Source organism: Taurulus bubalis (assembly GCF_910589615.1).
Source record: "Taurulus bubalis genome assembly, chromosome: 3".
Taxonomy (NCBI): Eukaryota; Metazoa; Chordata; class Actinopteri; order Perciformes; family Cottidae; genus Taurulus; species Taurulus bubalis.
The window spans coordinates 22,233,956-22,254,123 of record NC_136591.1 but is presented as its reverse complement, the minus strand read 5'-3'; the positions used below and the strand labels follow the sequence as shown (position 1 = coordinate 22,254,123).

The window sequence follows — 20,168 nt, the reverse complement described above, 5'->3', positions numbered from 1 at the left end:
TAACATTAATTAACTTTTCCTTCACAGAACAAGACTCACATGTCCCAGGAGCATGTGGACCAAATAACAATAACAATTTATATTTGTAATCATTTTTTATTGACGATTCCCTAATTTTTACCGGATTTTTAGCCTTTTTTCAGGGTCTGTGTGATAGGGTAATAGTGTGACTATTTTTAACGTTAGTGTTCTAGGGTTAAGGGACAATATTTTCCAGCACCAGCGAGCTCACTTAAGCTAAAGGATACTTTCAACATGTTCTACTATCTTGAAGAGCTTTTCAAATACAGCCAAAGGGGCAACGCATTTGCAAACGTTTCTTAGCACCTTAGCTTTTAGTTTCTTTTAACTTGTCTTGTTCTGTGTTTTCTGTCTATAACTATGTGTTTTTTTATGCTGCTGCCTGTCTTGGCCAGGTCTCCCTCGAAAAAGAGATTTTTTAACCTCAATGGGACTACCTGGTTAAATAAAGGTTAAATAAAAAAAATGCAAAGCCCTTTTTTTGTGTTGAATTGTGTTTACCATGCAGCTTCCCCTCACAGTGCTGAATCCAAAAGTACTCTTACTGTTGTACTTGTGAATAAATCCCAAGTGCAATGTACAAAGAGTGTTTTCTCCCTAATCCATCCCATCACATTGTAAATGATTCACTGTGACATTTATTTTTTTGTGCTCTGTTCCTGTTACACGGTGAACACTGATTTGCAGATGCTCCCATAATCCCAACAAGAGATAAAGGTCTGAAGTTCCCTCATCTCGATGTCTGTAATCAGCTGGAGACACCTATCTACTGACTAGCCGATCGGACAATTCAGCCATGATGATCAATAATTTAGTCACATAAATAAGATAAGATGTGATTCAATCTGTCTGTGGTTCACATCTGTGGCGGTTAAAGGTGCAGTGTGTAGGATTTGGCAGCCTCTAGTAACCTGACCCGCCGGATGGTGTGTTACACAGAACACATCAGAGAGGCCATCCTTGGAAACTGTGTGGAAAAGGGGCTGGCACTTTCTAAAAATACTTGTCAGGTGATTGGATGAAACAAACTGTCAATCAAACTCCTGCAGAGTCAGGAGATGAGTGATAAACATCTTGTCCATCAAGAAAAGCCTCATAACTTCTGGTATGTGATCTTGTTAGATCGCAAGAATCCAGAACAGAAACCTCTCCCGTGTACAGTTAATCATATTATTTCCCAATTGAGCCCCCTGATTGTGACACAATATTCTTTTAAAAGACAGCAGGAAGCATTACACTTGCTTGATGAACGCTCAACTAATCTAGTGTATTAATGAATCTGTGTAGGAAGAAAAAACATGAGTTTTCAGATGAGTAAAGATTCACACACCTAGATTACACTCCTAAGACCCAGAACATATGTGTTGGACAATATAATTTGTCATTTACAAATAAAATAAACTAGTTTTTCTTCACTACATTGTGCACCGATCCAATGTGTAGCAGTAAACGATAAAATTAGGTCTTATAAATTTGATGCTACCCAACATAGAAAAGGGATTAAAGAAAATATTCTTTTTCACAGGAGTGGCTCATCATAAGCCACGAGAACAATAGGTTCTGTGAATGTGGAATGCTGTATCCATCAGTACACGTGTAGCGTAGGAACACACAAACAACCAGCTGCTGATTAATTTTTATTGAGCCATTCGTACAGATCCTTAGTGACAAATAGATAATATAGAACTAGGTTACAAAAATATCACATCTCAGTTTATCAGTTAAAATCTCTTAAATCAAACTGCTTTAAAGCTCAGACATTGCAGGAACCAAACAACTACTTTCGACTGAAAAATATACGTTATATGTATAAATTTACATCACCACTTCAACACACTCTCAGATTATCAGTTAAATTACCTGTACATATTGCACCTTTCGCATCAGCTGGACTACATGTCAGTTGTCAAACGACAATTGCCCAAAAGTTTACCGTACAGTCAGAGATAACTGTTGTTGCTCTGGAGGCGGAGCTATTGACCAAACTCAAGCGACTTCGACAGGAGTCCCAAATATCCCACTGCACTTCGCCCACTTTCCCTTCTCATCACCAACCGACCTGTAACCAGAATATACAGCCTTGGAGAGTTACTAGATTCTCAGCAGCATTGAACAATTAAAATGAGTTTAAAATCTAAACAACCAGAGTCTCTCACTCAGAACAGTGCATGGGAGACTACAGTTGTGTTACATTCAACATACTGAAGGTTTAGTGCATCTGTGACTTCCTTCTGTCTGATTTGCTGCCAGGTTTACAGCTTCAGACCGGAGCTTGGAACAGCATTCAGTAGCATTCAGTTTACTGCATCAATCGACACCGACACCCTTTTTGCCCAGAGAGGAGATTTGAATGCTTTAAGAGCAAGATATCCAACATTCAGGCATTAATAGAGAAGAAGAAAAAAAACATCAGATACCGACCACACACGGAGAAAGCAGATAACCCCCCCGACCCCCACTCATGAACAATACCTGTACATTATTAAACAAATATAGTAGTAAGTTGCATTAAAGCCCTAATCCAGATCGGTACAGTGCATCTACTATGAACACACACACACACACACACACACACACACACACACACACACACACACACACACAAGTTTCAGGAAACAGTACCTTTAAAATCTGCCACAGGGACATTTAATTGATGTCTTTCTGCTCAATAGATGTATGTATAAATGTATTCAGAGTGCATTTTTCTCCGACCTTGAAGGGGTATTTTAGAGGCTTTCTAGAACGCTTCGTCCTCCTGCTCATATACTTCACCCCTTACAAGAGTTGTTTTCTTTTTCACAGAGCTAGTTAAACTTTTTAAGCAGAAGTTGGTATTCTCACTTTACAGTTACAAATCTGGTGTATAATAACTTTACAATGAAATGTGTAGTGGCACATGTAGCACCGTGTCCCGCCTCTGGATCGGGCCTTTGATACAGCAGTACAGTTACAATGACAACTTCACAGTTTGGGAAAACACAACATGCCAAACAAAACGTCATTGCCAGTCCTCCTTCACACACAGACAAACTTCACATTCGGCCCCCGACCAGAACCAGCGCACTTCGGTTGACCATGGCTAAGGACACGTGCTTTACTGAGGATTAGATTGTAGCTGCAATACGTTTTTGGTTTGAAAGCAGACGCACAGAAGTTACGGGGACATATCAAATGCTACATTCCATCTCTCCTTCTCTCGCTCTCTTGGATCCTCAGAGGATACAGTTCAGGAACTAACAGGTGCTGCAGCTTCCTTTCACAAAATAAAAGTAGTCATACTATAGACATATTATTGATTTCACATAAAGGCAGGATGTTTCCAATCTACATTAAAAAGAAAATAATCTAAATCAATGATATATACAAGTGCAGTTAAACACTGCACTTGTATATATAGAATAATAGAGATGTCAACCTTCGTCTCTTCTCTGTGCACACCACTCTGAATCTGAAATAATTGCTCAAAACAAATAGTTTCCTTTTTGACATTCAAGTAAAAATAACATAAACAAAGTATTTAAAAAAAAAACTCAGAGAAAATCAAAATAGGGAATGACTGGTCTGATGCGAGACTGAGTCTGAAAGCAATAAAGGGTTTGTGTGTATATTTTGTTTGTCCATGCTTGTAAAGTGCCCAGGCTGAAGGCGAGACCTCTGTGATGTCACAGGCTGGAGGGTTGGGCCTGCTGCTGTATTGGGGTGTGGTGGCTCGGCTGAACCGCCTCACAGTCTTTAGGCCCCTCCTCCACCCCCCGAGCGTATATGAGGATGAGGGTGACGGTAGCAAAGGTGGCCGCATTCACGGGGAAGGCCCGCAGCAGCGTGGATGTGAGGCCTCGCGTGAACACCATGTAGCCCTCTCGCCTGACACTCTGCCGCACACAGTCGGCGATGCCGCTGTACTGGTTGACTCCGCCCACCCCGTCGGCCTGCAGCCGCGATTTGATCACATCTACAGGGTAGGTGGAAAGCCAGGAGGCAATGCCAGCCATGCCCCCAGCGAACAGCAGTTTGGGGATCATGTAGCGGTCGTTCGGCTCAAAGCCAATGCTGCGCGTCAGCACATCATAGGACAGGAAGTACACCCCGAAGCCAGGCGTCTCGCGGATGAACGTGGTGACCATGCCTCGGTTTACGCCCCGCAGACCCTCCCGGTTGTAGATGCGTGCCAAGCAGTCCAGGGAATTCTTGTACAACTTCCTTGAGGGCTTCTTCTCTCCGGTACCCTGCATTTGCATGCGGGTTTTGGCCAACTCCATGGGGCAGCAGATGACACACTGGATGGCACCTGCTGCTGCACCAGCGAGGAACTGGTTCATGGGGGTGTCATGTGCCAGCAGCCGCATGGTGTTTCCCTGAACACCAAACACGATAGCGTTGATGAATGTAAGGCCCATCATGGGAGATCCAATGCCTTTGTACAAGCCAGATAGCTGCGGAGAAGGTCAGAGACAAGATATGTTTACACATCACTATCACAAAAACATAACTCATTTAATTAGATAAAAACAAAGGTTGTGTGCTCAACATTTGAAAAAGACGGTTACCCAGAATGCAATGTTTCCAAAACAACCAGAGCAGGCATTTTTAGACAAAAATAATGTCAGCACTTGCTCCTTCTTAAGGCAGAAACTAAGTGTTAAAATGTAAACACACCATGTACTGCATCTCTTTTTTTTCTTCCTGCCTGCAGTATTTGTGGAAAACTTGAAATGCCCTGAGGCTACTTAAATATTCATCAAGGAAATAGGTGCTCCTTCAGTTTGCCCCAAGCAATGATCTGCTACTGGTAGTTATTCAGCATCTTTGGATAACATCCTGTGATGTGTATACTCAGACTGACCACAAGTGGCCCTTATTGATAAAACATAAAATAGTAAAAAAAATCCCAAATTACACCAATGGTGAAAAAGAAAGAAACCAAATGAATCAGGTTAACAAGGAAAAACAAAAGACGAAGCGCCTAATAAACCAAACAAGTCTGACCACATAGTAGTTGTCCTACTCAGTCTTAGGGCCAAGATTAGTATAACTATGCTATTAGGTCCATCTGACCTCACTGGCCTTTTAACTGGAGACCATAACAACCATGGTGGCTGGACCGTGTTAAAGTTAGGTTCTGTCAAGCAAAGCTATTGGAGAGGCGTCATTGTGAGCAACGGCCCAGAAAAGTAGATGGCTCATACTAATAAATAAATCACCTCAACGCAGAACGCTCATTTAATTAAACTCAAAAGACTGGAAAACCTTCATGCGTCAGAGCCGAGCTTATCAAGCGGACAGACAGCACACAACATAGTCACTTAGTAATATTACTGCGTGCATATACGAGCAAAAAATCCACATACCGACTCCTGCCGTATAATGGACTGGAAACAATGAAAGGTGCCACGATAGAGAGGCTTGTCAACACTCTGGACCTGCAGCCTCACCTGGAAAAGAAGACAATCCTCAGGAATCATTTAAACCATGGAAACACAAAAAGTTTCCCCTCTGACATACAATCCAAAACAGAGGACAGGGAGTAAGAAAATTGAAATGAGTCATGTTCAATTCGGTTGGCTCTAACAATGGCCAGTGATGACATGGCAACTTGATGGAAAACATTTGTCATGAGAAATTAATGTTGAAAACATCCAACATGTCAGTTTTGTAGTTAATGAAAAGATTGAGTTTTTAAGTTTGTTGGTATTTTTATTATGTGCATTTTAACAGAGAATTACTTAAAAAAGTGGTGCCTTAAAATAAATCTTGTTCCCACCTTAACTGTGTCAAATGGGTGTCCAACCAACACTCCAGCAGCACCTGGAGACAAAGGAAACAATTGTGAGAACATCTATGGGTTCTCATTACCCCGACAGTTTCTACGCACTCCAGTTTTTCAGATTCTTTTCAGGAATCTGGACCACATTGGGCCTTTTTAAACCAGTTTTTAGCCTACTTGGCCGGTCTTTAAAGGCCACTGAAACTCTTGCTGCTGGCACTGTTGTGTAATTTTAGAGTATGCTGCCTTTTCCTCCGGGGTAACACGGCTTTATGGAGCCCGAGCCAGCTAACTGGGCCACGTCGCCCTCTAAAACTTTCTTTAGGGCGCCTTTGAACGTTACATAACCTGGAATCTTTCCAGCGCATTCCCACCTTCTCAAGCCAGTTTGGACTTCTCACCTCAGTCTGTGTTCAAACCTGACAACAATTCCTGGACAGACCACAAACAGGAATTAAGTGTTAGCCCATAAACAAAGAAATCCCAGAAATGACAGCTTTAGGTTTTTACGGGCAATGTGACGTACGTCTAACCTCAGACATGTTGCAATACCGTTTATTAATACTATGGGTAGCTATTTATGGATGTGTTACATTACTGCCGGTTATAATAGCATTCAATGAGTAAGACGGCTTTATGAATAAGATATCAGATAACGGTTTTCAATAGATTTCGTACTATAATCATGATATATTCTCTCAATATTGTGACATTAAATTAAATAGAGGATTTTATCTTCCACTCCAAAGAGATTATTAACATCATAATCGTCATAACAACTAATGCAACTTCCAAGTACTTGAATTACTGTTTCGTCAATAATTAAAAGAAAACTGTGACAAATCACAATCACAATAATTAATTAACAATTACTGGCCCACCTGTGCCACCACAGTAAACAAACGGAAAGCTTATCCGTCATAAGAACCTGCTTTGTCACTTGACCCATTTGTGAAAAGAGCCAATTAGGAATGAGTCCCAGCAGTAAGCCAGGAAAAGTACACAAGCAGACGTGTTTGACACAATGACTATCGGTCATTGACCTTGATGCACCGGTGTGATCCAAGTACAGGACAACAAGACAAGGGTGTTGCATCACGTCATTCTCTCCAATGTGATTGCAAACTTCATTGGGTTGAAAGATGTATGCCACTTAGCTGAGCCAAGCACCAACTAGGCCATCCTAAACCAGCTTCCCAATTGTCTGTAGATGGTTCTCTATAGAATCTATATACTGTGAGATGGTGGCACGCCACATTGCCTGCCAAGCCAAGTCTGTGTTAAGATAAGAAAGCTATGAGATTGGTCTGTGTGTGTGCGTGTGTAGGGGGGAAAGGTTGCAATGCTCAACAGGGGGACACCAGTAATGCAGAAGGTTGGCGCACCCTTGGTTAGTACAGACGTAAATATGTCTTTCCCTAGTAGACCATGTAGAATGCTGCGAACTGGACATACTTGGTAGCTTCAATTAATGTGTAATGAATGACAACCTAGTAACCCTCTGTATTAAGTGCATCAGTAACACACTGTAGGGGGAAATTACGTCAGTGAAAACCCTGCAGCTAATGCCACTCACAACTTTACACTCCCTCCAAAGTCAAAGTCTGCCAACAGGTGCAATCAGCAGTATTTACAGCTTGTGGCTTTGGAATTTGGAAAATATAATTGCAATGAAAGAGTTGCGTCACATTAGTAAGGGTGGTTTGTGTTTTGCCGCCGATATAAGAGACAGAGAGAGGTATCACCATAGACATGGCCGCTATTACGTCCCAAATTTAAAGTTTGGGCTCTGTCGACTTGAACGTTCGAGAATCATCTCACAAGACACGAGATAAAGCGGCTGACCGAGGTGCTGCTGACGCAGACTCAACGCAACGTACCTCCGATGCATCCAGCAACGAAGTCCATCGCTGCTCTTCAACGTCGCCCAGCTGAAGAACTAAATGTCACGTTGACTGAAGAGGCCCTCAGCAATTATATGACACGTTATTGTTTTCTTCTTCAAAACAGTTTTCCTTCGTTGGGCAACTGACAGTCCACGTGCCGTGCAGTTTAATCTCGCTAATGGACTAACAGGCACTTTCCGTTAGTCTCTACGTTAGCTAGCACTGGCTAGCCCGAGTCCCGTTAACCTATATGCTCTGACAGTCCACAAATGCTGATCATTATATTTTCTTTTTCAATGTATTGTTTAGCTTGTTCTCAATCCTGTCCTGTTCCCCTTAACGACCGCACAACCGTTGTGGCGTTTACAGTCAATGCGGACACCCTCACCGCTGTCTGCATCAACGGTTTTCCCCCCCCTCTAGCACGCGAAGCTATCTTCGCAGGAAATTATTAGGAGGAGGGGGGCGGGAGTTACCGGCCTCTCTGTCCAATCCGAGTGAAAAGATGACGCCGACACCCCACTTCGGACGTAATACTCGTCATTCATTGGCTGCTCACTGCCAATGAATGGGCTCCCGGTGTCGGAACGCGTCATAGCGCTCTGTGATGTTTAGCTTGTGAATGGACTGTCCCAGAGCCAACGGCTCCATTGACTGCCAACAAAGTGTCTTGTCAGTGGAGGAAAGCACGCGTCATCATTCACAAATGCTGTGTTCGATACGTTTATGTACTGTTCATAACTGTGCAGATTCATTAAATTGTATAATATGATATCTGGCAATAAGGTTTCGCTAAAAAAACATTTTTGACAGTCTATTGTGAAGTAATTACAACCGTCAACACGGTGTATTTCGATAACATTGTTTCGTTATATAGACACAACTTGCTTTGGTGCACGTTAACCATTCATTCGGCTATATTATATCTTTCGGCTAACATTCGGGGGAAGGCGGGACCAATGGTTGCAGCCAGTAAACAGGGTTGGCTGTTGCACCACCCTGTTTGCCTCTGCTACGTACGTCTGACGTCTGATGTAACAGCTACACGCTGAAGGTTACTGCTCCACAACAGAAGGCAGAATGGGCTCACATCTGAAGACTATCTGCTGGTCCATCACCATCTGACAGGATGCACATCGCTGATTTTGTGTCCGGATCATTTGCAGGTAAAAGCTAACGCTATTTAATTCGGTCTGTCTTTTAACTTCAGTTAGCACGAGCAACCTGGCGTGTTTGGCAAATATGTTGCTACTGTTAGCATGGATCCCTAACCATATCACAGTACATGGGGAGATTGCGTTAACCATGGCGTTCATTCGTGACGTTATATATCCAAAATATATGGAAGCCCGTTTTCGCCACAAAACAAATTAAAAAAATAATAATTATGATAAAAACAGTCATAATTATGAGACTAGTCGAGGTTATGAGATAATAAAGTCATAATTATGAGATAATGAAGTCGAAATTATGAGTCATAATTATGAGATAATAATAATTGTGGATAGAGGAAACGGGCTTCCATAAATATGCATATTTTAACCTGAAGAATTTAAACGTAGATGTAATAATTGACAAATACCTGTCACATGCATACATAACAAGTATCGCACATGGAGCCTGGCATAGCGCAGCTACGTCTCACGTTACTCGGCTCAACGTGTGCAGTTAAAGCCCCATAACCTTGTGCATCACTGTGTTTCTGTCCTTGATACTACTTTTCCCTCTGGAAACACACAGGAGCATGTGGAGTTGCAGTGGGTTACCCTATGGACACCGTGAAGGTACACTATTTGGCATACATGTATCCAAAACATTACATCACAATGTCGGTTTAATAAATGGATGTTATTTTTTACGTCATGTTCTTATTTTTCCAGGTCCGGATCCAAACCCAGAGACAGTTCACTGGGGTATGGCAGTGTGTAGCATCGACATTTTCAAAAGAAGGGGTGAGTAAAACAGGTGTACACTACATATCAAATGTTGTCAAATGACTCTGAATAAGTTGTTAAGAGGCAAAAACAATATTGCATGTGTATAAAAGCATTGTGTTAGACACCACACTCAGTGTCTGAGATGAGGCTAAACTGAAAACAAAACGCTCTCCTCGCATCAACCCAGTTTGAGCCTCCCTGCACTGGTTACCAATTACCTTTGAGAAAATATTTTTAAAATATTACTCATTTATTTTTGCCTCACAATTAATCATAATTATTTATCTATCTGTTGATCACTGTGGAGTCACTTTTTGTCTCTTTTTTTTTGTTGTCCAAACAACTAGAAACTGCAGTTTTTTGATGAGTTTTTTTTTTAAATTTCCGTTTATTTCAATAGTTCCACCTGTCCAACCTTATATGCTTTTGGAATGATTCATCTGTCTTTTGATTGTGTGCTTCTTCTTTTTTTTTTGGGGGGGCCGTATTTTGTGCTCCCAGCTTGAAAAGTGCCTTTACAAATTATTATTATCTGAGTATGACGTGGACACCAATTAGCCTGGATTAGAATGTAAAGACAATGTAAGTGATAGATGTGGAGGTGGGTGCTGTGTTCGCTACGTCTTTGTGGTTAATCGTTTGGTGTCTCTCATTTGTTTCATCAGGTGCATGGCTTCTTCAAAGGCATGACCTTGCCCATCGCCACTATCTCCATGACGTCATCGGTGGTGTTCGGCACATACAGGAACTGCCTGCAATGTCTGAGTCAGGTGCGCAGAGCTGGTTGTGGTCCAAACACCAAACCAGAAGTCTTCCTGTCTGGTATGGCGGCGGGTGTGGCTCAGGTAACTTTTACGAAAAGTTTTGCTTTATTTCCATCAATAATGTGTTTCATTCCACCTGCCAGTGAGGCTGCAAAAAGCAATGCAATGCATAGTTTAAATCAATGTGTATATTTGGCATATATGCCAGCTAAAACACATATAAAATAAAATTTCCATCCTATCCCCAGATGTGTATAGCTTTGCAGTTTTATTTGCCCATATCTTCTACTGAGATTCCTGCCTTTGTATCTCTCCATAATTGCCTCCAACAGACGTCAGTGATGTCTCCAGGTGACATCGTGAAAGTGCGTCTGCAGTGTCAGACGGCGTCAATGCGAGGAGGAACCAGCCTCCCCAAACCCAGGTACCGAGGTCCAGTTCACTGCCTGCTGAGCATTGTCAAAGAGGATGGGATCAGGGGCCTTTACAGAGGAGCGCTCCCGCTTATGCTGAGGGACGCGACGTCGTTCGCCATCTACTTTCTGACTTACACAACGATCCGCGAATGGCTGACGGACAGCGGCAACCAAAGACCGAGTGAGTGAAGTCTGCGATTTCGTTTGTATGACATTAAATCTTTTTGTATGCGGATCTGTGTCAATGTTGCAAATGTTGGATAAGCTGTAATGTAGCTCATATCCTTGAGGAGGAGCACTATCAAGGCCAATAAACACGTCATGGGGGGAGATGCCAAAACTCTTGCCAAGGACTTTTGTCACAATTTTCTTCAGGATTAAAAAGAGAAGTTTCAATTTAATAAATGCTAGTGTATCCCTCTAACTTCAGTGTCTTTGTTTTTAAATCTCCTTCAGGTTGGAGTGGCGTGATGCTGGCCGGCGGAATGTCAGGAATCGTAGGCTGGACGTTAGCGACCCCCATGGACGTGATCAAAGCGCGCCTGCAGATGGACGGAACGCAGGAGATGAGGCGGTACAAGGGTTTCTTTCACTGCATCACGGAGACGGTGAGGTCGGAGGGTGGAGGGGTGTTCTTCAAGAGCCTCGGCATCAACTGGCTGCGCGCATTCCCCGTCAACATGGTGGTGTTTGTTACATATGAGGGTGTCACCAGTTTTCTCAAAGACTGACCCGCCGACGTTTAACTCTCCTCCCCAGGATGGAATAGCACTTACTGACTCCATTCTCAATACCTCACATTCTGTTGGTGTTTGTCCATCTGTGTTTAATGGAGATACAAAGACATTGAGCAAGAAAGTGTCGGGTGCAATGCATTATTTTCATGGAACGATTGTTTACGGCCGTGTTTAATATTTAATTGGGCTGAATAATGTATCTAATATGCTCAGGGGTTTGTTTGTCAGTAATAAGTCATGTTGGTACCTCTCACCACTAGATGGCATCCCTGGCCTGCCTGTTACAGTTTTTTTGTGTCTCCTTTCGCTCTATGCTTATGACAACGTTCTGCAGGACTGGTGTAGTTTTTTTTCAGCAGAAGAGCAGCGCACCCAGAAACCTCAAGAGTTTTTAGACCGCCAAAACATATCTGTATTTGACTGTATTCAAGAACATTTAAGGCCTTGAGTTTAGTGTTTATGAATGAGACGCAGCGCGCACAATTTACAGTGCGATACCCGTCCAGTCCATCGCTGCATGTGTACATATTGTATCATCCATGACTCATTTACAGCTCGGTAGCAAAATGAGTCGTGGAAATAAATGGAAATAAGACATAATACCTTGATATTTTAAGCCCTGATAAACTGGATTTATGAAATTGTTATTCTATTAATAGAATTATAACAAGAAACAATGGACTCAGGATGAGCAGTCTGTTTGTCACTGTTGCACACTACAAAAGTTACTGCTGTTAAGAACAACTTTCAACTCCTCAAAGCAAATTGTCTGTACGCACACGTGGAAATGAATTTGTTTCAATCCATCTTCCTCCCAAATATTTATAGAATTGCTTTTACGAAAGATGGAAAACTACTTTTACGTACTGCATGAATAACGTGCAGACATTTTAAGGATAAATGTTTGGTGTTCGTGGACGTGGTGAAATCAGGGAAGAAATGCAAATTATATTTAGTATAATAGGCTCTTTTCGCAGCAGCCATTTTTACATGCAACAGCAGGGAGAACACGGTTGTAAAATTAATTATGTTTTTCAAGACATTGAAATTCCTCACATTCCTATGCACGACGCCGCCCCGGCCCGCCTGACTGGAACAAGCCTATAATTAATGTCATATTTACACCTGTGTTCAGCCTGCAGTGACATGGAGAAACTGCTGCTTTTAAAGGCACTTTATTTATTTTTAAGATTATCGTAAAAATGTATGTTGTGCCTTCCATAATGAAGTTATTTTTTTTAAATTTAAACAAAATAATGAAATACTGTATTCATCTTTGTTGTATTACTCCACTCTTGCCAATTACCCAACATATTCACTGGAAACTTAAAGTAAAAAAAAAAGAAAGCTATAGGAAAGACAAATAATGTATAAACAAGCAAACACTGGAATAATTACTGGGAAATTCTTTATTGCATCAGGAGCATTCTCCTTTACATCCTTAGCCTTGATAAATATTAGATTATAGCATATTTGCATAATTATATCATAAATATACCTATAAATAGTGTAAGAAGTAAGCAGTTTTCTCACCTTGGGACAAAACTAAAATATTGGTTTTTACGAATATAAAATGTGTACTGTATGTAACACAATGTCGATCATAATGATAAAGTGCACGTTGAGGGCACATGGGACACAGATATACACACACGTCAGAAATAGATACACTCAAAACATGAAAATTCTTCACTGCTGCTGAATCGATCCTGTATGATTGCACAGATCATATTTCTATGTGCACTGTGCTCATCTGTTCTGTGGGGTTGTACCTCCTGCTCTGCTCCAACCAAGGCCATGTGTGCTTCCATCAATCATAATCATCATCATCCAATCATGTGTACTACTACTCTAATGGAAAGTATGCCATCGTATGTGTTTGAAGTGTAATTGCGTTTGTTTAGAGGAAGCAAAAATCGATTTTTTTACAAAACTATCATTTACAAAACTAAGTTAAGCTCTGACTCGAGGTGGACTGTGCAACATCTGTGTTGTTTTCCAACAAGGAATGACTTTTTATGCTTTGAATAAAGCCTCCGCATCGATGATGGGAATTAGAACGTGAATGAATGTAACCGTAAAGGTGTCCTTGAGATTTAGTTGGAAGTGGTGTTCGAAGAAAGGAACTGAAATGGGAAGGCCAAAATCAACATCTGCCAGAAATTTCCCGAAAATGTTTGATTATGTTTCCATCTGTTATACACGTATAATCAGCTCATGTTTATCCTGCCATGAGTGAAATGAAGTCCTGAACTCAACTGTAATGATTTAATTGCTTCACGAGTAACAGAATGAGGGTCATGTTGGGTGAGACCCCAGGAGATCTGTTTTCAGTCATGCCGTGGCAGGCCGTAAACAAGACCTCTTTTTTGTTGTTGTTGTTGCATATTTGTATAATCAATCTTTGACGTGTTTCGAGACTTGTAAAGATTAGTTGGTCTAAATAAGTAGTGACCTGAGAGAACAATTGCTCTAATTTCCTGTGTAGTTCACAGCCTTTGATCTTCGCAGGGAAACGGTTTGGCCGCACACAATACGATGAATCTGAACTCTTTTTTATTTCCAGGCGTTTTACACAATTGGATACTTGCGGAAATTCTAGGAATCTCCGACTGTACCGTGAAACAAAAAAACCCTGAGCTGCTTTTAATTAAACACTGCATGCCCCCCGTCCTCACCTTATGCAACAACAACCTGCAATTATGCAAGCATCTAAAGATCTCATTGAATACATTTACAGGTTGATTGGTCGAGTAATGACTAGAATTAAGTGACACTGTTTCACAGATATTTTCAGTTACCTTTCAATGTATTTGCCAATGCTTCAATGTTCCTGTATTTGCTCACCAAACGTGCTCCAAGAGATATAGCAAGAGCTACACCAGGGACGTGACCTGTTCGTAGTATTGGTCTGTGATGGAAAATAATCGGTGTCCGACCTGAATTATTACATTTCGGGGATGATCTTCAGGCAATTTAATAAGGTTCGGCAATAAGATAGCATCATTTATGTTGCACAAAGCAGATCACGCAGCCGATTATTATCTCTGGAATATTGTGTTGGAGGCACTTTGAAAAGCAAATCAGTGGGATGAGTTCAAGCACATGACTCACATCAGAAGAACCTTTCATGTCTCTTAACTGTATCACAGTATATGTTTCTATATGGCCTATGTGTGTATATTCTGGCATCACATAGAAGCCCTTATCCATAGGCATAATTATTATTCTAATTTATTCCAAATTGTAGGAATTTCCACGGTCTTTTCCAAAGAAGTGCACAAAACACATGATCAATCAACTCAGCAGGGTGACTCATTAAATGATGTACACGTAATGTTGGAAAGCTGCATATTGTTGTCAGAATCGGCCCTCGGTAACTACCACTTGGGCCCCCATTCACCAATTGCTGTTTGGGCTATTTTGGGAGCGCTGCGCTCCCCTGTTAGTGACGTGTGCTGCTGGGTAAATTTGCAGCTCCGGCGGCTTGGGCCTGCAACCTCAGATGGCATCAATTGGGAGAACATGGCAGGGAGGGAGGGATGAGATGGAAGGATGAGAGAAGGAGAGGAACAGCAATGACGGAGCTGGACAGAACACACAAAGAGGCCCAGCAGCTATTGCAAGGTGGCACAAGGACACAAGTGGTGTTTGAATAAAAGTACACAATGTTCAAAAAGGATTTAAAAAAATAAATTTAAACTAACCCAAATATCTAAATATAAATAGTTTAATTTTTTTAAAGGATCTGAAAAGGAAATTCAGTTTGCATCAGATGATAGAGACGCAGGCGGCATAAATGAGGATAAATGAACTGTTATTCTTACTAATGGCTAACAAGTGTAGGGAAGTGTGAGAGGTGATGACGGAGGTGGAGGACTGGGGGCGCTGTTGTCCTTTATACTAACTCTGTGGCGAATGGAAAGAGGTGAGGACATACTCAATAAATCTTATTGATGCTCAGTGCAAATTCTGCCTGAAATGCTAAGCTTGGTAATGTGTTTGTATTACATTTGTTTTTGTTTGTTGCATGGAGGACTGCTTTATGGCAAGAACAAGTGCTATTTAATGGAGAGGTTTTCAATATGCCATCGCAAAACCAAATAAAAGAACACAAATCACCATTGTCCATTTCTAGTTCTTCAAAGTAATTCCTCTCACTGTTGTTGAAATGTATTTATTTGGGTAGAGATGGAGTAATTAATGCAATCATAGATTGCTTTAAAAAAATTAAAACCCATTGCAACTCATTCAAGTATCCAGCTTTATATACAACTGGAAACCAGTTCAGTTTGCTGTGCTCTGCTGCCATATAGTTATCAACCGTGAAATTAAATCCGGCTACTTATGATGTGTTTCTGACTGGCTCGAAAGCCGCAACATAAAAACGGACACAACACCAATCTTGCTGCAAAAATAATACAATATTGATTTATAACAAGACAAAAAGGATAAGATAAAGAAACACAAAAATATGCGTCTTGTGTCAGTGAATTGAAAGAAAGAAAGAGAGAGAGAGAGAGTACGCAGAGTAACAAGCCTTCTATATAGACGGAGCACACAGCTACTAACAGGTGACCTCAATCAGCAGCCATGTGGGTTTCACCTAGAACACAACGACACACAAAGAAAACAACGGAACAAAGAGTGTCACTTTGCAAAGCATCATCCATCCTGTGGAGGGGGTCAGAAATGGTCAAAAGTATTAATGGTATCATTTCTCCCAAACCCATTTCACACGAGTGCAGAACATTTGTGTTTTGTCAGTGAAAACTGGAAGTAATTTGACTTTTAGTGCACAACAATAACGGCAGCAGCAATTGGGTGTGCAACAAGCCGGAAGATTAGTCTGGAGAGGAAATGCTACACACTGCCAGAGAGAGATGAATCCACCTAGGAAGATTTATATGTGGAGGGAATTCTGCCAGATAGAAAGTTAAAATTAAAAATGTGTTGGTGTGATAGCAAACTATTAGCAAGCTATACAACATAGAGGGCTCAGTCGTGGTTTTGTGGCGAGTGGTTTGTTTCCTAGAATCATATCAACTGAGACTGATTTAATTAAAAACAAGTATTTCAGGTTGTCTGAGATGCTGGGAAACCATAATAAGCAACTCACAGGATCCATAAGTCGAGCATACATTCCTGAGACCTCCACTTAAACGGAGATGGGGCCGTAAACACCCTGAATAAGGATTTGCGTCCTCCCTCCAGCACAAATACCCCACCCAAGTTAACTCAGTGAAGTTTTCTCTTTCCTGTGACATCTAATCACCACACTGGTCATGTCTTTGTGTGGTACACTGGCATGGAGGCCAGGTTTCTGTGGGGAAAACACCATGAGCAGTATCACTTCATAACATGTGCAACAATTTAAATATGAGATTTTGTTTCTTGTGTTTAGGTCTACAAAACTGTGAACTTGCACATTTTGGGGGCTATATTGTGCACGACGTCCTTGATATATTTTTGCCTAACATTTCTTCATGCATTTATTGTCAACTTTATTCATGTTTCTTAACCTTTGCAGTATTTGCTTTTCTTTTTCTCTTACTATGTTACAAGGCAAATCCCTTGTATGCGAAAACTGACTCTGATAGAAGCTCAAGCTCACAGTTTAGGGTTGAGAGTCCAACCATGAACATATCTGCAAATTCAGAAAATGTCCATTTACACCGAAGGAATCTGCATTCATAGAATATGAATTCTTCAATATCAATTGAAGCATGATCAATGTTTTTTTTAAATGTTTTGGTACTCTGACATCATGGTTGAGGAGGTTGAACAATGATAAAAAGTCAACAACGACTTAAAGCATAAGATAGGACATGCTTAGCCCCCCCCCCCCCCCCCCTTCCAGCCAGTACACAGTATTCAAACGAAGCGCTTGGATCAGCTCTTCTGTTGAAATTCGTCATCCAATCCCTTGTGTCACCGACCGTGTATAAACAAGTGCAACGCCAGGAATGCTTTCTAGAAAAGACGGGCCCGCAAGTATGTGGCGAATAAATTTATGACGTTGCGATTTTATCGGCATGCATGATTGGTTTGTGATGTGGTCACCAGGAACCGCGGGAAACACTGCTTTCAGATGTGGTCAGAAAACATGTTGTATCAAACAGTGTGTTCAAAGCTCGCTCCAACCACGTCAACAAATCGCACGCAGTACAAGAACATATCACTAGATTCTCTGGAGAGAGGAAAAAAAAGTGTTTTGTTGCAAATCAAATCAGTTGTATGAATAACGCAAACCCTAAGATGGTTTTTCGATGCAGAAAACTGTAGGAATGGCAATGTGGTTGGAGCTATTTCCCCCCAACTGTCACTTGGAAGCAGCCTCCATGGTACATGTTCATTTGGCTCAGCTTAGTCGAGTCCATCTCTGCCATACGGACGTCCAGAAGAGACACAACCAAGATATGTTAGTTTGATATTGACTTGTGTCTCTGCAACAAGAGACAGGTCCAGCAATCATGCAGCACCTAAGAATGCATGACGGTGGTGACATGCAATCCTCTTTTAGTTTGTGTTGATAGTTTCAGCCTAATGTCATGTGATCTGGTTTACAAGACAGCAGATGGCACACAGGCTGGAGGCAGGCAGGGAAGCGGGCCATCTTCAGAATAAGAATGCTCCTAAACGGGGCCCAGGAAGATCAGGCTATAGTTAATGGAAGGAAATGGATCTTATTTCTGCCAGTCTATTTAGACCCAAATCGTGATCTTTTCCTAAATATCACCTCGTAGTTTTGTTGTGTAAACTATAAGGAGATTTCTGAAGACTAACTTCTCCCGTGAGAACACATCACCTTCCACAACTCCACACATTGCGCTGGCTTGTGAACCAAGAAGCCGTATAGCATCCATAACAGCAGGCACAGAGCGAGGGAATCCACACTGACGTCAAACACTGATCCGTGATGCTGATTGCTTAAACATCTTAAAACTAAAACTCTTAAGTCTTTGTTTGAAGGAGCAATAACAGGCCACAGGAAGTGCTTGAGAAAGTGACCTGAATTGAACTGTGCAAAGGGTCTGTGGAGAAACACAGAAAATGAGTGAGAAGAAAGAAGATAATGAGGCGGCATGGAGAGAACAGAGGAGGCACAGAGAGAAGGAACTCGACAGCAAGCAGAGGACGCGTGGAACAAGGCAGGGGAAGTAAAGAGGAGGAGAAGCAGAAGAAAACAAAACACAAAGAGGGGATATAAGAATAAGGTGAATGGAGGGAAGCCGTCAAGCAGCGCTGGGAGCAAGTCTTGATGAGGGCATCTCTCACCGCCTGCTTGCTCTGACAGCCGGGTGCAGTGGTGGAGGGTGCACACAGACACGCAGGAGATGCTTGACTCTGACGACACTCTGGCAGAGGAGAGGAAGAAACAAACCCAAATATTAAAACCATGTGTTGAGCCAGATACGTTGTAGATAAATACCACATTCCCCCCTCGTTAGTTCGGACATTCTTTTGTAATGCATTGCTGTGAATGTGCTCAGACTGTATAAGATGATGACATCATTACATCTTCTCTGGAGGGAAAACTCAGCAACATCTCACTGTAGATTTAGATAGATAGATAGATAGATAGATAGAAAGTCCTCATCTTCCTGCTCCTCTTCAGACGGTCCTTACGTGTCCAGTTTCATTCTGCATCCCCCTTTTATTGCACCTCACATTCCTGAGTGTGTCCACTTTCTAACTCACTTGCAGTCATACCTTCAAATAATTAGATCTGCTAAACTCACCCATTACATTCAGTGTTATTCATGAAAATACTTGCATAATACATCTCTGTATTCTTTGATATAGCTGCATACATTCAGTGTTACTTCTTTAATATAATTTAATACATGCAGGGTCACTTCTTTCTTTTTAATTAACCTGTAAATGCATTGCAATACACAATAGCTACCACTAGGAGCGCTCTTTATACATATTTCCTCACAGACGCTCTGGGATCCTGGTCAAATCCACCAAATAACGCGGTCAAAAAAAAACCAAGTCAAACAGCCCTGACCTGGGGAACTACCAGGACCACGAAGATCCCAATTGTCCCCATGTTGACATGACTTCAGCACGACCGGCTCGTGTGGCTGATGCAACACAATGTCAATATTTACTACTAGTTTCGCACGGGACACGAAAGTCCTGTGTTTGTTTGACCCATCCGCCCAAAATGAACAAATCAAGACTTGTCGCTCGTCATATTTTTTGTAATGTGACATGCACCTGGACTGTGTTGCAAGAATATGTCTTTCTTAGTTTTCTAAGTCTGTTCTTGTGTCTTATAGTTCTCAGTGGGCTTTTAGATTCCTCTTATTTTGCACTGAAATACAGAGAAAGGTGCTCAGTGAAATTCTGACTTCACGCTGCATAAACACCTGGATGCTGTACTGTGTGAAACATGAAACATTTGCAAAACAGATGTTGAAATGTTTATTTTAAACTGTTATTACACTGATTCTGTTATAAATTAGCAACATTTTACCAAACTATGGCCGTATTTCCTAATTAAATCATATCTCTTAGGTGTCAACTTGGTATTCAAACAAATGTATGTGTTTTACAGGGTTGGTCTGATCTATTGAACCACTTTTGTTGTATCATAACAGAACACTGGAAAACCTGTTATATTGTCATATCTCT

At 41.5% G+C, this 20,168-nt stretch overlaps 2 protein-coding genes across 2 annotated transcripts; one reads left to right on the top strand and one right to left on the bottom strand.

Moving 5' to 3' along the window:
• Window positions 1–3,683: 3,683 nt before the first annotated feature.
• On the bottom strand, window positions 3,684–7,693 carry slc25a29 (solute carrier family 25 member 29; the record flags this gene model as incomplete). The annotated part of the gene is made up of 4 exons (XM_079214841.1): window positions 3,684–4,454; window positions 5,370–5,453; window positions 5,783–5,826; window positions 7,666–7,693. The coding sequence occupies 4 exons, from the start codon at window positions 7,691–7,693 to the stop codon at window positions 3,684–3,686; spliced, it is 927 nt and encodes a 308-aa protein (XP_079070967.1).
• A 1,107-nt stretch (window positions 7,694–8,800) lies between these two features.
• On the top strand, window positions 8,801–12,250 carry slc25a47a (solute carrier family 25 member 47a; the record flags this gene model as incomplete). Its single annotated transcript, XM_079215929.1, has 6 exons — window positions 8,801–8,837; window positions 9,412–9,455; window positions 9,552–9,623; window positions 10,274–10,453; window positions 10,705–10,969; window positions 11,245–12,250. The coding sequence occupies 6 exons, from the start codon at window positions 8,801–8,803 to the stop codon at window positions 11,517–11,519; spliced, it is 873 nt and encodes a 290-aa protein (XP_079072055.1). The 3' UTR covers window positions 11,520–12,250.
• Window positions 12,251–20,168: the final 7,918 nt, after the last annotated feature.